Here is a 16,348-nt window from a genome sequence, read left to right on the forward strand (position 1 = left end):
CTACTTTACTAAATTTATCTATCAGCTCTAATAGTTTCTTGGTGAAGTCTTTAGGGTTCTCTATATATAGTATCATGTCATCTGCATGTAATGTCAATTTTTCTTCCTCCTTACCGATTTGGATGCCTTTTATTTCCTTTTCTTGTCTGATTGCTGTGGGTAGAACTTCCAGCACTGTGTTGAAGAGAAGTGGAGAAAGTGGGCAACCTTGCCTTGTTCCTGATCTTAAGGGGAATGGTTTTAGCTTTTCCTCATTGAGTATGATGTTAGCTATGGGTTTATCATATATGGCCTTTATTATGTTGAGATATGATCCCTCTATTCCCACTTTCTTAAGTGTTTTTATCATAAATGGCTGCTGGATTTTGTCAAATGCTTTTTCTGTATCTATTGATATAATCATGTGGTTTTTATTTTTCATTTTGTTAATGTGGTGTATCACATTAATTGATTTGTGGATGTTGAACCACCCTTGCATACCAGGGGTGAATCCCACTTGATCATGGTGTATGATCTTTTTAATGTACTGCTGAATTCTGTTCACTAATATTTTGTTGAGGATTTTTGCATCTATGTTCATTAGAGATATCGGCCTGTAGTTTTCTTTTTTTGTGGTGTCTTTGTCTGATTTTGGGATCAGGGTGATAGTGGCCTCATAAAAAGTGTTTGGGAGCCTTCTCCCCTTCTGGATTTTTTTGGAAGAGCTTGAGGAGAATAGGTGATAATTCTTTTTTGAATGTTTTGTAAAATTCACCTGTAGAGCCATCTGATCCAAGGCTTTTGTTTGTTGGGAGATTGTTGATTACTGATTAAATTTCCTTGGTGGTAATCAGTCTACTCAGGTTTTCTGTTTCTTCTTGAGTTAGCCTTGGAAGGTTTTATGCTTCTAGAAAATTGTCCATTTCTTCCAGATTGTCAAATTTGTTGGCATATAGTTGCTCATAGTAATTTCTTAATTTTTGTTTGTATTTCTGTGGTATCTGTTGTCACTTCTCCTCTTTCATTTCTGATTTTATTAATTTGGGTCCTGTCTTTTTTTTTTAATGAGTCTGGCTAAAGGTTTGTTGATTTTATCTTCTCTAAAAACCAACTGTTGGATTCATTGATCTTTTGTATTGTTTTTCTGGTTTCTATTTCATTTATTTCCACTCTGATCTTTATTATCTCCTTCCTTGTACTCCCTTTGGGCTTATTTTGCTGTTCTTTTTCCAGATCCCTTAAGTGTGAAGATAAACTGTTGATTAGTGATTTTTCTTGTGTCTTTAGGTAGGCCTGCAATGCTATGAATTTCCCTCTTAGGACTGCTTTTGCTGCATCCCATAGATTTTGGGTCGTTGTGTTTTCATTTTCATTTGTCTCGAGATATCTTTTGATTTCTTCTTTGATCTCATGGTTGACCCATTCATTATTTAGTAACATGTTATTCAGCCTCCATGAATTGGTGTGTCTTCCAGTTTTTTCCTGTAGTTCATTTCTAATTTCATAGCACTGTGGTCAGAGAAGACAATTGGTATGATTTCAATTTTCTTAAATTTATCAAGACTTGTTTTGTGGCCTAACATGTGGTCTTTCTTGGAAAATATTCCAGTGTGCTTGAAAAGAATGTGCATTCTGCAGCTTTGGGGTGACATGCTCTGAAAATATCGATTAAATCCAAGTGGCCCAATGTGTCATTTAAGACAGTTGTTTCCATATCGATTTTCTGTCTGGAAGACCTATCCCTTGTTGTCAGAGGTGTGTTGAAGTCCCCTACTATGATAGTGTTACTGTTAATCTGTGTCTTTATGTCAGTCAATATATGTTTTATATATTTAGGTGTTCCTATGTTGGGTGCATAGATGTTTACTAGGGTTATGTCCTCTTGTTGGATCGATCACTTTATTATTATAGTGACCATATTTGTCTTTTAATATATTCCCCAGCTTTTTCTCCTTTCCATTTGCATGAAATATCTTATTGCAACCCTTCACTTTCAGCCTGTGTGTGTCTTTTGATCTGAGGTGAGTCTCCCTTATATACAGCATATACAAGGGTCTGGCTTTCTTATCCACTCAGCCACCCTATGTCTCTTGATTGGAGCATTTAATCCGTTTACATTTAAAGTGATTATTGATAGGTACATAGCTATTGCCATTTGTTAAATTTGTAGTTAAATTGTTTTCATCTTTCTTCTGTTTACAAAAGTCCTTTTAATATTTCCTGCAATGCTGGCTTGGTGGTAATAAATTCCTTTAGCTTATTCTTTTCTTGGAAGCTCTTTATCTCTCCTTCAAGTCTAAATGATAACCTTGATGGAAAAAGCAATCTAGGTTGTAGTCCTTCGTTTTCGATCACCTTGAGTATCTCCTGCCACTCCCTCCTGACCTGCAATCTTTCTGTAGAAAAGTCATTTGATAGTCTTATAGGAGTTCTCTTGTATTAACCCTCTGTTTTTCTCTTGCTGCTTTTATGATTCTCTCTTTGTCTTTAACCTTTGCCATTTTAACTATAATGTGTCTTGGTGTGGAGCTGTTTGGGTTTATCATGGTTGGAACTCTGCACTTCCTGGGTTTGTATGTTGGTTTCCTTCACTAGGTTAGAGAAGTTTTCAGACATTATTACTTCAAATATGTTCTCAATCCCTTGCTTCCTCTCTTCACCTTCTGGTATTCCTATGATGGGCATGTTGTTGCACTTGATGTCATCCCAGAGGTCTCTTAAACCATCTTCATTATTTTTTATTCTTTTTTCTTTTTGTTGTTCTGTTTGGGTGATCCCTGCTAACTTGTCTTCTAAGTTGCTGATTCGATCCTCTGCTTCATCTAACCTGCTGGTAATTCCTTCAAGTGAGTTCTTTATTTCAGTTATTGTATTCTTTAGTTCTAACTCGTTGTTCATTATGATTTTTCTATCCTTCTTTATGTCGTCACTAAGCTCCTTAAACATTCTTATCATCAGTGTTCTGAACTCTGTCTCTGATAGGTTGGTTACCTCTATTTCATTTGGTTCAAATTCTGGAGATTTCTTCTGTTCTTTTATTTGGGACATATTTCTTTGTTTCCCCATTCTGGCTGACTCTCTGTGTTTGCTTTGATGTATTAGGTAGATCCCCTAGGGTTCTTAGTTCTTTGCTGGGTTATCTTATATTTGACTTTCACCACTTCCTTCTTCTCCTCTGCGTGTGCTGTAAAGGTGACTCCTGCGTTGTGTATATTGTCTTGTTAAAGTTGATCTTTAATTGCTTTTAGCTTGTGAATAGGCAGGGTTGACTCCTAGGCTGACTAGTTGTGAGACTTGGCTCTGCCCACAGCAGGATATTCTGCTGCGTGAGGGTTGACCACTTTAATGAGGTTTGGCCTCTATGGGCTCTTGTGCCTGTAGAGAATTCCCTCTGGGTGTGTCACTTAAAGGTGAAACCTGGTAGTACTCTGGTTTTGTCTGGAGTTGGCCTCTGGGTGTGTTGAATCTTGTGCCTCTTAAGCTGGGCCCTGGTGTAGGGCAATTTCAGAACAAAGCAAATCACCAAGCACAACAACAACAACAAAGAAAAAACCAAATACACTCACATGTAAAAACAACCGATAACCCACACTCAACACAGGCAAAGATATCAAAGATATAAAAACAAAACTAAACAAAAAAATGCAGCGCCAGTCTTGGCTTAAGCCCACCAAGTAATCTCCAGGTTGTCCTCTGCTGTACCAAAGAGTCCTCTGTGTATTGTGTAGGCAGAGCCGGTCACCTGATGCCCAGAGTGACCTTGGGACTGCAGATTTAGATGTGTGGGGCTGAGGGGTCTAGATGGTAGTTTCTACAAAGTCAGTGCTGTTTCTGCTCTTGCCTGCACATATGAACATTGAGAGTAGCACCACCAGCCCTGTGCCCAGTTCTCCTGAGTCTTAGGGCAATTCTTCCGTGTGTGCGTGTGTGTGGTGGTGGGAGGGAGATTTCTGAGCTGCTGAAAGCCCAGAGCTGTTTCTGCTGGCCAATGCTGATCCCTGGGAGAGTCTCCACAGTTGTCATTGCCCTGCACTAGGCAAGCCAGAAAAGGTGGTTGCTGGGGGTGGAGGAGTCTCTTCTCTCCTAGCCCAGCAAAAATCACACTCTTCCCAGCCTCTTCCCTGGGTCAGAGCTGCACACAGGTCTTCCCAGAACCTGAGCACTATGGCTCCTCTGTAACCTGACACTACTCCTCAGTTCATGGACCAGTTTAAGTCTTTGGAAGGTTGGGGGTAGGATTGGGAGAGTGGGGTAAGGGCCCAGGTAGGGAGTTCGTATCCTTTTTCCAACCTAGCGCCCAGCTAGAGGTCTCAGCTGAGGTTACTGCCTCAGATGTTGGATATGCTGCCCCCTTGGTGGGAGAGATCAGCTGTGGGACACAGGGAAAGAGCCCACCTCCTGGCTTTTGTGTTCTCTGTTCCGTCCTTGTGACGGGCCAGCCGCCACAAGTTGATGGGTTCCCGAATGGGGGAGTGGGAATGAATAAAAGACACTCACACAAATGATGATGGCGATCGCGGACTCCAGTGATGCTGAAGCCACTAAGTTTTTTTTTTTACTGCACCCATATAAGCAGTTTGAGTACGTGCAACTTAGCAACGAAAATATGCATTACCTTAACAAATGTAAATTCTTTAACTTTCACATAGAGGATACAAAATTCACTGAAACTCTCAAAAGTAATTATCCTATCAATTGCCCTGATAGGCATCAGCCTTCTGTGTCTGGGAACTGGCCGCTCCCACCACATTCCTCAGCAGCTTAGGTTAAGCATAAACCGCTGGGAGTTAGCTGTAACCATGGCTCCCCACACGTCCTGGGATACCCTATGTCTCCACAGCCACAGATGTGGCTGCGTCTCTTCTCCGCTCCCTTCCCTCTTCCCCTGCTCGCACAATTTGCCCTTCAAGTAATCCTTGCACCAAAACTCCCCAGCATCCAATTCTGGAATGAAGGTAGGGTGCAAATTCTGTGTTATACCACTTCTACACACTTCTCGATGTGAATATTTTTAACATGACACTTATATGACATCATACAGTAGGTCATTGTCTCCTTGAAACTGAGGACCCTACTTGATCAGTTCTTATTGCCCCAGTGCTTACTATAGCACTTGAAATAGTGAGTATGCCTTTCATTTCTTTCTGCCTGATCTCTTGACTAAAAGCTTCTTGTGATAGAACACAGGAAATAATATTTGGTAACATATCAGTACGTCACCATATATAGCCATATTCTATTAACAAACAAAACGACTGATATTCAGTGGGATAATTTTTAACTGATAATATATAATCATATGTCCTCACATTGCTAGACTATGTCTTTTCTCAATAATGAATGTGTATATTCTTGTTAGTATCTGTGTGTGTGTGTGTGTGTGTGTGTGTGTGCACGCGTGAGAGAGGGAGAGAGAGAAAAACAGAGAGAGAGACAGACAGACAGACAGAGAGAGATGCAGAGAAGAACAGACAGAGGGAAAAAGGGAAGGGGGAGAAAAGACAGAGAAGAGAATTGAAATTAGGGTAAATCATTCAGGGATCCTGTATCTGCATTCCTAGACCAACTAAATTGCCCAATCAAAGTGAGTATGTCTTTCAAAATGCCATTTGAAACCACATTTAACTTCTGATTGTATAAATCTAGGTGAAAACTGAAAATAGAAGACAGTTACTCAGCACAACTGCTACTTTGAATCAAAAGCTCTAAAGCAGGGAGTTGTAAGCCATCATGTTCAAGCTCAATGGCACAGTCTTCATGCCCTCGGTACTGACACTGATTGGGATCCCTGGCTTGGAGTCTGTTCAGTTCTGGATTGGCATTCCTTTCTGTGCCATGTACATCATTGCTTTGGTTGGAAATTTCCTGCTTATGGTCATTATCAAGTCTGAGCCAAGCCTCCACGAACCTATGTATCTCCTTCTGGCAATGCTTGGAGCGACAGACATGGTTCTCAGTACCTGCATCCTACCAAAAATGCTGGGAATATTCTGGTTCCATTTACCAGAAATATATTTTGATGTCTGTCTTTTTCAGATGTGGCTCATCCATACCTTTCAGGGTATTGAGTCGGGTATTCTGCTGGCCATGGCCCTGGACCGCTATGTGGCGATCTGTGATCCTCTGAGACATGCAACCATTTTTACCCATGAACTAATCACTCAGATTGGAGTTGGAGTGACACTCAGAGCAGCACTCCTTGCAGTTCCATGTCTCATCCTCATCAAATGCAGGCTGAAATATTACCGGACCACTGTGGTCTCCCATTCATACTGTGAGCACATGGCCATCGTGAAGTTGGCAACAGAAGATACTCGAATCAACAAAATCTATGGTCTGTTTGTGGCTTTTTGTATACTTGGCTTTGACATAATCTTCATCACACTCTCCTACATCCGAATATTTATAACTGTCTTCAGTCTGCCTCAAAAGGAAGCCAGGCTCAAAGCCTTCAACACCTGCATTGCCCACATTTGTGTCTTCCTTGAGTTTTATCTCCTAGGTTTCTTCTCCTTCTTTACACACAGGTTTGGGTTCCATATTCCACCTTATATTCATATTCTGCTGTCCAACATTTATCTGCTTGTCCCACCTTTACTCAATCCTATTGTGTATGGGGTGAAGACCAAACAGATTAGAAATCAAGTGTACAAGATTTTTCACTCTAAGTTTGCTTCTTGATTTTCTATTACCTTATTTTGTTTCCAAAACCAACACCAACAACAAAACACAGAAAAACATTCTTAATGAGAGTCTGTGATTTCTCAAGTTTGTTGTGTACTAAAACATGGAGTTCTTGTTTTGCATTCAATACAGTAAGACTGTGGCTCTTACTGAAATACTTCCACTTGTTTTGAATAGAGACTTAGTTGAAACACACAGAGCTAATCATATCCAGTACCCACATGACATAAAAGGTGAAAATTATGAAAATAGTTTTGAAGCTCAATAAGCTCTAAGTGACAGACATTTCTTAAAAGCAAAATTAAATGTTAATATTTTACCCTCTGTTTAAAAACATCAAGTGGCATTTTTGCCACTACATAAGAAATTCAGTCTAATGTATTATAATTCTAATGTATATAAAACTAGATCTCTCATTTATCTACTATCATGTATGTTACATTGTCACAAACTCTTTATAAAATGGCATGAATTAACATAAAGTCGAGATTGAGATTATTAATTTATACATCAAAATGTAGTCAGAATTTCTTCTTTCCCCAAAAAATATTTCACACAGTCTACTACAAGGGCATATATAATAGAATTCTAAACAAAATTAAACCTCAGAAGAGAAATTTGGATGAAAGACAAATGTGGAATGATTAGCAGTTAACATTCATTCTTGTTTTGTGTTAAGATCTTACAGATAAGTAAAATAAAATTTTAAATAGAAAGTTTTATAACTACAGCTCAAAAGGAAAACAATAAGTTATGCAAGTAAGACTATATATTTTTAAAAATATATGCTTATGGTTTTGTGGTTATTTTTGTGTTTCTCTGGAACTAATTTCCAAAATAATTATACTGGCATTCCTCTATAGAAAGTTGTATTAGTGTTTATTAACTTTCATCTTAAAATGGGTTTTTCTGTAAAAGTCAGGTGCAGGCTGATGACGACAGCTAGGCACATATATGGTGAAAGGAAGGAGAACTGTGTTTGGGTGGTGAACACAATGCAATATATAGATGATGTATTATAGAAGTGTACACTTGAAACCTGTATCATTTTACTAACCAATATTACCCCAATACATTTCATAAATAAAAAACCAAAACGAAAGACAAAAAAAAAATGCCCATTTGTAAAATGTATGGAAGGAAAAAGATGTGTTCAGATCTTAATTAAGTTTAATAAAAAGTATGGACACCAAAAAAAAAAAAAGACAACTAGATGCAGATTTTTTACTCTGACCTAATGATACAGCAAACTGGTGGCAAATACCAGCACTTTGAATATTTAGAGATGTGGAATTGGACTTTCCCCGTCATTCTTTACACTTTCTACTGATTAGAATGTATTCACATCATGTTCTTTGATATGAGCCTGATGTGTTTGCATTTTGTGGTTGACTAATACAATGTCAAACTCTATAAGGGCAAAAATTGGCAGTTTCATTACATTAATGTCTTCCGGTTTTGGACTAGATTTTTACATGGAGTCAGGGTCATCCGTCCTAACACAAAATTGTGTAAAGTTTTCACCATGAATACTGCACTGTCCTTTAATCTCTAAATTGATCAAGGATCTATATAGTGCCAAAAGTTAGAATTTTCCCAATTACACTTTTTAAATTATATTTTTCTCTTAAGGCCTTATTCTCTTCAAGCGATGTATCCATTTCTGTTACTTTTTTCTTTTTACACTCATTGTGATATATTCTCTACCTAGTGCCTCAGCCCCTGATTCCTATATCAGTAATAATATTCTTTCTGTAGAATTAGTCTCAAACTCTTTTGAAATTTTTTTGCCATAACTGAGGTTTCCTTTTGCTCTCAGTGTTCTTTTTTGTAATCTATGGTAGTCTGCATAGTTTAAACCATATTTTTAAAAAAATGTACCTATAGTTTTGGAGATTGTCCTGGATTTTTAATAATTTAATATTTATTGATTCAAAACGTTTTCCTTTCATGGTCATTTTGACGTCGGGAAAGAGCCAGAAGTCTCATGGTGCCAGATCCGGTGAATACGGTGGATGAGGACACACCGTAGTGTTTTTATTTGACAGAAATTGCCATATACCAGAAGCGATATGTGACATGGAGCATTGTCATGATGGAGGATGAAGTAAAGACACTTATGAAAGAGGACTTCCAAGACTGCTTCAGAAAGTGACAAGAATGATGGGATAAGTGTGTTTGAAGTGTGTGTGGGGGGGTATTTTGAGGGGGATTAATAGCAATGTGTCTTTTAGTGTAATAATTTTTTTTTAATTTAAACATTCAACATATCTTTTTATCGCACCCTGTATAGGCACGTTGATGCACTTCCATGCCTGTCTTATTACTGTAGAACTCTCACTTTCAGAAAAATTTCTTTACATTGAGTCCGCATGAGCGCATAACCACTGTCCGCCTTTTTTAATCACATATCTTCAGATATAATAGCACAAAAATTCACGTCACTCATGGTCCTCTCTTTTCAAAGTATAAAATGTGCAGGTCTACGCAACTTCTCCAATAGCATTCTGCTAACTGCCTTTAACCTCTCCCGTCTTCCAAAGCAGAGTCTCCAATTTATCATCACTGTTCTTGAATTGTAGTGCCTGGAAGTTCAAAATTAGACTATATAAAAAATGTGTTTATACTCTTTACTTTTGTGTTGTGTCTAGAGTCTACATTGATTGGCTATACTTGTGCTTATACTTAAATATATATAATTTCATCTCCACTTGACCTGGTACACATTTCTAACTATCCACATACTCATGGTCCAAGAACAACAGTGGGAAGTGACGGGCACAGAAGAAGGTTGCTCTTTGATAGTCCCAAATGGGGAAGATTTGTGTTTTCTACCATAGTTTTCCTTGCTGACAAAACTTTATCAGTCTCTTGTAAATCCTCAGAGATACCTTTTATTCCCTGGGGCAAAGAAGGAGGTTCAGGGCCAGAGGAACAGAAATCATTTCTGAAGACTAGCTTAGCTGCTCACTCAATTCCCAGGGGACCTGACAAATCTAGTCCAGCCAGTGGATGGCAGTGTTGCAGCATCTTAGTGCAATTGTGTGTCTCAGCACTAGATTGCTCTCACATATGTGACATATGTGACAGAGAAATGGAACACAAAATGGGGGAGTGCATAGCATGGAAATCTATTTTTTGGCTGAGCAAATTGGTCAGCTTTATCTTGTGATTGTTAAAAAAAGGAAATTGGAAACAAAACAAATAATTATCTCTTGTTATTTATGTTTGGCCATCCCATGGAGAATCAAAGGATTTCCAGATGTACTTCAGGGATCCCAGGGAGAGGTGTGTTGGAAGAGGTAGGGAGGACAGCGTTTATTGTAAGCTCTGTATGTAGCAAGGCTTGCTAAGAATTTGGGGGTGGGGTGAAATCAGCAATACACAGATGATATATTTCCTATTTACAGTAACAAGGGATGAAGACAGCTCTTTCTAGAGAAAGAGATCATAGGCTTTTTCAATAATCTCTTGATCACAGGAATGTCTATACTCTTAAATATCTTTCGTATATAGTTAAATAGTTAAACTTAAAATGAATATACATTTTGGCTTTTACTTTCTATTGTATAAAATTAATTAATTCAATAAGGAGGGGAAAATATACCATAATCTTACCACTCAAATTCAAATACTATTAGTAGTTTTCATTGGTTATTTTTAAAATTAGTTTCAGGTGTACAAAACAATGTAATAGTTAGATATTTATACCCCTCACAAAATGATAAGCCCCCCTCCCCAATCTACTACCCCTCTGACATCACATGTAGCTGTTACAATTCTACTAACTCTATTCCCTATGCTGTACTCTCATTGGTTATTTTTTAATAGTTACATTAGATACATCATTTTTACTTTGTATCATATTATAATTATTTTAACAGTTTATGAAAAAATATCCAAAATGTCTTCATCAATGACATAATATTTTGTCATGGAGAAATCCTTAATTAACAGAGGACATGAATGTTGGACATACTGTTATTTTCATCGTAATTTTAAAAATCATACAAAGATGATATTTATGCATAGTTTGTATTCTTGAGTGTAAGACACAGGGCTGAATCTTTATGGGCATTTCCTTATATCAAAATCCAATCACAGTACTCAACACAGAATAATCTTAATAAATATTTGTTCAAGAAATCATAACACATTAAGAGACAGCTTTACTCTGAGTATAAGCACTGTATATACTTTGCTAAACTAATGTATTTTCTAACTAATACATCAGGAATATATTCACATTTATTTTTCCAATAGTATAATAAAAGATACACAAAAAGTAATTTAAGCATAATAATTGAAAATCCATGTTACACATCATTTGTTTACTGAGGGAAGTATAAATATAATTAAATCACACTCTGTTCCACTTCAATAGCATTTCCCACCCTACTTCTAGAGCTAATAGATGTTCTGTACCTAGTGATTATTACCTCCAATGTGTTTTCTTATATTTTTACCAGCTCACTCTTTCTCATTCTGGTTTCAACAATACTTTAACACAATGAGGTACACCTAAATTGTTGATCTATTTCTACTGTCTTTCATCCCTGTCATAGTTCATATCCCACCTTATTGTGATCGCCTGCTATGTATGAAAATCTTTTACCCCATTCTGGTCTCATGTCTCCTCTGATACCTGAATACATCAGAATATCCAATTCATACATTCCTTCTCCCCTGCAAATAAAGTGAGTGAAGAAAAATGCATAAGAATGCTGACTGGACTTATTAAATTGACGACAACCTGAAGTGGGATCTTTTGTGATACTTTTTAAAATGATAGCTAAAAAGTAGAAATAATCCATCAACTGATGAATAGCTAAATAAAATGTGTTATATCCATACAACGTACTCTTACTCAGCCATAAAATGGAATGTGGTACTTAGATGATACGTGGATGGAATCCACAGACTTCATGCTTTATTTACATAAAACATCCAGAAAGGCAAATCCACAGAGACAGAAGGTACATTAGTGGTTGCCAAGACTAAGAGTGAGGACATGGAGGGGTGGAGGAAATGCAAAGTGACTGTCAATGGGTATAGGTTTTTTTATTATGATAAAAATATTCTGGATTTGGATAGTGGTGATGATTGCACAATCTTTATAATACACACAAAAAACCACTGAATTGGGTAATTTAAAATGACAAATGTTATGGTATCTGAACTATGACTCAATAAAAATAAATAAAAGCCCATCGGGGGATTCTGTTGTCCTACCTAGAATGCTTCCCAACCCATAGCCTTGCCCAAAAATACTGGCCTGTTTCCAGCTAGAAAAGCCATCCATGCATCAGTTTCCAATCTCTGCTCTATTCATTTCTCCCTCTCTGCATTTGAACCTATAGTGATTTTTCTCTGGATCTTAATTCTAGGAGTGTTCACACCTGGCCATGAATATTCAAGATTCAAGATTGAGGTCAGGACCTATGTGACACACTTGGTGAGCATTCTCCCTTATTCCTCACAACAGGTCTCTGAAGTGGGTATCTGGAGCCCCATTCTAGAAAAGAGCAAATAACAAGCCCAGGAGCATGTGGGAAGTTGAGAGAAGGGTAATGGAGAGACTTTGGCTTGTCTGGTTCCTGGTCTATTTGAAGTTACACTCCATGACTTTAAATTATACTTCAAAGAGACGATAATCAAAACAGCATAGTATTGGCAGAAAAACAGATACACAGACCAGTGGAACAGAATTGAGAACCGAGAAATAAACTCACATAAATATGGGCATATCAGTTTTGACAAAGGAGCCAACAATGTACAATAAAGAAAACATTTCAGTTTATTATTATTTTACATGGTATATAATAAAAGTTAAGAATACATATATACCAATTTTTACCAGTTGTTGCAGTTCTACTTGCTGAAAAGTTTTTCCATTTTCCATTGAATTGCTTCACTTTAGAACTGGTCCTGATAATTTGAAGACCACAATTATTGAGCAATCTGAGTTCTAGATTAGATATTTTATCATGTATTGACAGTTTAATACGATACAAATACATTCTAGTTTCATATTCTGTCTCTATGTCAATCTTATAGCCCCACATATTTTTTAGGATGACTGCCAGAACTAGTAATTGTTAGACACATTTCAAACTTCTCCAGATAAGCTTAGAATTATAGTGGACTGTTCAAAACTGCCCTGCTGTCTGTTTATGTACAGCCTACTAGCTAAGAATGGTTTGTATAGATGAACTTTTGCAATCAATTTGATGATAGGGAGAAACCTAACTTTCACACCACTTAAGCAGAATGTTATCCCCAGGGGAAAATAAGTGAATTACATTCTTCTAATAAGTAGACCTGCATTGCAGAAAAACCACAAATTATGAATATTGTTATTATATATAAATGTCACCACAATTTTGTGGAAATATATTTGATCTCTTGTTATATAAATACCTACATAATATTCTTGAATTGCCTCTTTACTCACGAAGCATAAGCTATTTATTTGGCCCTAACATAAAAGTTTGCTGAACACTGGCTAGAACATTAAGAAATTACCTCTGGTGCCATTTCAGTTTTATTCCTAAGGAAATAATGTTATCTAAGAACAACAGCCCATATTGCTAATCCAATGAAATCATATGTAATACATATTTATATTTAAAACAGTCTCAAAAGATGCTCAAGATAGCTCTAGGTTTGCAAAGAGATGATCCTCAGCTATCATCTGATAAAGCCCAGTCCATAAACAAGACATAGTATCCACCATCAATGTGACATGCAGTCCAATATTTTTATATATGTAATTATTTTAATGTCACAAATGAAAGTATGGACATCTTTACACATGTAAATATATTCCATAATTTTTTTTAAAAAAATTAAATAAAAACACTTCAGTTCGATGAGCTGAGGTTTTCAGGAACAATCTACTACTAGCTTTAACTACTCAATTCATTAATCTTACACAAAATACTCCATCTCTTCATTAGTATAATAGCCTTGATTAATTAAAAAGCATGATGTTTTAACACCACAAAGAAGATGTGTTGCCACAAATAGATGCACACCACACACACACACACACACACACACACACACACACACACACACTTCTTATAGAGAAAAACTCTCCAATGACACATTATAGCTTTCAGAATAAAATTCAACAACTCTGCACAGTATCCATGGCCATTCTTTTTCTTTTTAATTTATTAATTTATTTAAAAAATTAACTATGGTCAGTATACAATATTATATTAGTTACATTAGTTTCAATTGTATAATACCATGATTAGACATTTTTATACCTCACAATGTGATGACCCCACTAATTCTAATAATCATATGTCACCATACAAGCCTATCACAATATTATTGACTATATTCCTCTTCACCTTTTTCATCCATACCTCCCTCCCCCTCCCCTCTGGCAACCATCTCTGTGGTCTCTGTTCTAAGAGTCTGTTTTTGTTTTTGTTTGTTTGTTTGTTTGTTAAATTCTACATATAAATGAAACCATATCGTATTTATCTTTCTTTTCTGACTGATTTCACTTAGTATAATACCCTCTAGGTCCATACATGTTATTGTAAATGTCAAGATTCAATCTTTTTTTATTGATGGGTAATATTCCATTGTATGTATATAGCACATCTTTTTTATCCATCCATCTATAGATAAACACCTTGTACTTACATTTAACAAAAAACAACAACTGTGCGGTTACCTTAAACTACATTTTCTAGTTTAAATCTCCTCTACCACCTACTTGGCACAGGTTGTCCTTACTTGCTTAGCCATGTGTTTATCATCATTCCTCAAAAATCAGACTTCCTAACGAAAACACAAAACAAAACAAACATAACTTTCCTGACTGCTGCTCTCAGTTAGATTTCAATGCTTTATTCTCTTTGCTAACCTCACACTCTATGGGTACCACTGACGTTTCTTTCTCCTCTCTCTCTCTCTCTCTCTCTCTCTCTCTCTCTCTCTCTCTCTCTCCCCACACACACACATACACACACACACCCCTTCATGACTATACGTCTGCAAAGCTGACAAATTCATGAAACTTAAGCATTGTGTCAAATATATCATTATGCCACTACTCTCTAACATAATATTAACAATATCGTATTTTTGCTAACACTTGATGAATTAATAAAGAAGTAAATGGTGGAGATATCAGAAAAAAGTATTGATGTGTAAAATGGAACATTGAGTTCTCATAATTTTTGAGCCTGTATCTCCCAAAATAACCATGAAAATATGCTAATTTTAAAAGATTTTTATTGTTTCATCAGTTCCATAAAGTTTTTTGTTTGTTTTTGTGAATTGTGTATGGTTAAAATATATTTCCTCTAATTTTCTCTTTATGATGATGACGATTATCAAGAAACAGAGTCAACAAGTTGTTTGCATTGAGTATCTGGACACCCCTAAACAATGAGCTTTGGGTGCACTTAAATTCAGTGAGAGAAGCATAATTCATAAATCCTTTTGGAGAGAAAAAAAGAAAAAGGAAGGAAACAATATATGTTCACTATTTTTTATTTTTCTACACTTCTCTCTCATGACACAGATAAGAGCTACAATCCTATTGATTGATAGCTATTGCAGGTTATAATGATCTGAAAAGTAACTATCATCCTGGCAAATTTCACAAAACAAACAAAAACTCAAGCATCTCAACTAACATGAGTTTTATGTTGTTTATTTTGTTGTGAGCAATCACTGCATAAAGAGGAAGGCATGATGGTATTAATCACAGTGGATTTTATGAACAGAACATTTTTACCACATAAATGCGAATCTGCTTGGTCTTTGCACCATAGATGAGTGGATTGAGAAATGGAGGGACCAGCAAGTAAATACTAGAAAAGAGGATATGGATATAAGGGGGGATGTGAGAACCAAACCTATGTGTGAAGAAGGAGAAGAAGGCAAGGAGGTAGAACTGTAGGAAGACACAGATGTGAGCAATGCAAGTACTGAATGCTTTCAACCTAGCCTTCTTCTGGGGCAAACGGAAAACTGTGATAAATACCTGTATATAAGACAGTGTGATGAATGTGAGGTCAAACCCTGCAATAGTGAAGGCCACAAATAAACCATAGATTTTGTTAACCCAGACATTTTCTGCAGCAAGTTTCACAATGGCCATATGCTCACAGTAGGAGTGAGAGATGACTGTTGTATGATAAAATTGAAACCGGCACTTTATCAGTACTAGGGATGGAGTTACTAGAATGGCAGCCCTGAGGGTTAGCGCAGCCCCTATTTGGGTGACCAGCAGGTGGGTGAAAATGGCAGCATGTCTTAGAGGATAACAAATAGCCACATAACGGTCCAGGGCCATGGCCAGCAGGATGCCTGACTCTATGCCCTGAAATGTGTGGATCAGCCCCATTTGAAGCAAGCAGGTATCAAAATAAATCTCTGGTACATGAAACCAGAAGATTCCAAGCATCTTGGGCACAATGCTGGTACCAAGTGCAATATCTGTGATTGCTAACATCCCCAGGAAAATGTACATAGGCTCATGGAGGCTACGTTCTAATTTGATGATGATCAGAAGTAAGAAATTTCCAATCATAGCAATGAGATACATGGCACAGAAGGGAATTCCAATCCAGCACTGCACAGACTGTAGGCCTGGGATCCCTATGAGTGTCAACATAGAAGGCATGAAAACTGTGATGTTGGAAATGGACAT

At 36.9% G+C, this 16,348-nt stretch overlaps 2 protein-coding genes across 2 annotated transcripts; one reads left to right on the top strand and one right to left on the bottom strand.

Moving 5' to 3' along the window:
* Window positions 1–5,709: 5,709 nt before the first annotated feature.
* On the top strand, window positions 5,710–6,660 carry LOC109436965 (olfactory receptor 52A5-like). Its single transcript, XM_019715845.2, has one exon. The coding sequence runs from the start codon at window positions 5,710–5,712 to the stop codon at window positions 6,658–6,660; it is 951 nt and encodes a 316-aa protein (XP_019571404.1).
* Window positions 6,661–15,409: 8,749 nt separating this feature from the next.
* On the bottom strand, window positions 15,410–16,348 carry OR52A1 (olfactory receptor family 52 subfamily A member 1). The gene has a single exon (XM_019715841.2). The coding sequence runs from the start codon at window positions 16,346–16,348 to the stop codon at window positions 15,410–15,412; it is 939 nt and encodes a 312-aa protein (XP_019571400.2).

Source organism: Rhinolophus sinicus, chromosome 14 (assembly GCF_057876585.1).
Source record: "Rhinolophus sinicus isolate RSI-liver-muscle chromosome 14, RSI-T2T, whole genome shotgun sequence".
Classification (NCBI taxonomy): Eukaryota; Metazoa; Chordata; class Mammalia; order Chiroptera; family Rhinolophidae; genus Rhinolophus; species Rhinolophus sinicus.

Excerpts from the sequence above, each read along its gene's own strand:
- OR52A1 (XM_019715841.2), bottom strand. The coding sequence starts at position 16,348 with ATGTCCATTTCCAACATCACAGTTTTCATGCCTTCTATGTTGACACTC.
- LOC109436965 (XM_019715845.2), top strand. The coding sequence starts at position 5,710 with ATGTTCAAGCTCAATGGCACAGTCTTCATGCCCTCGGTACTGACACTG.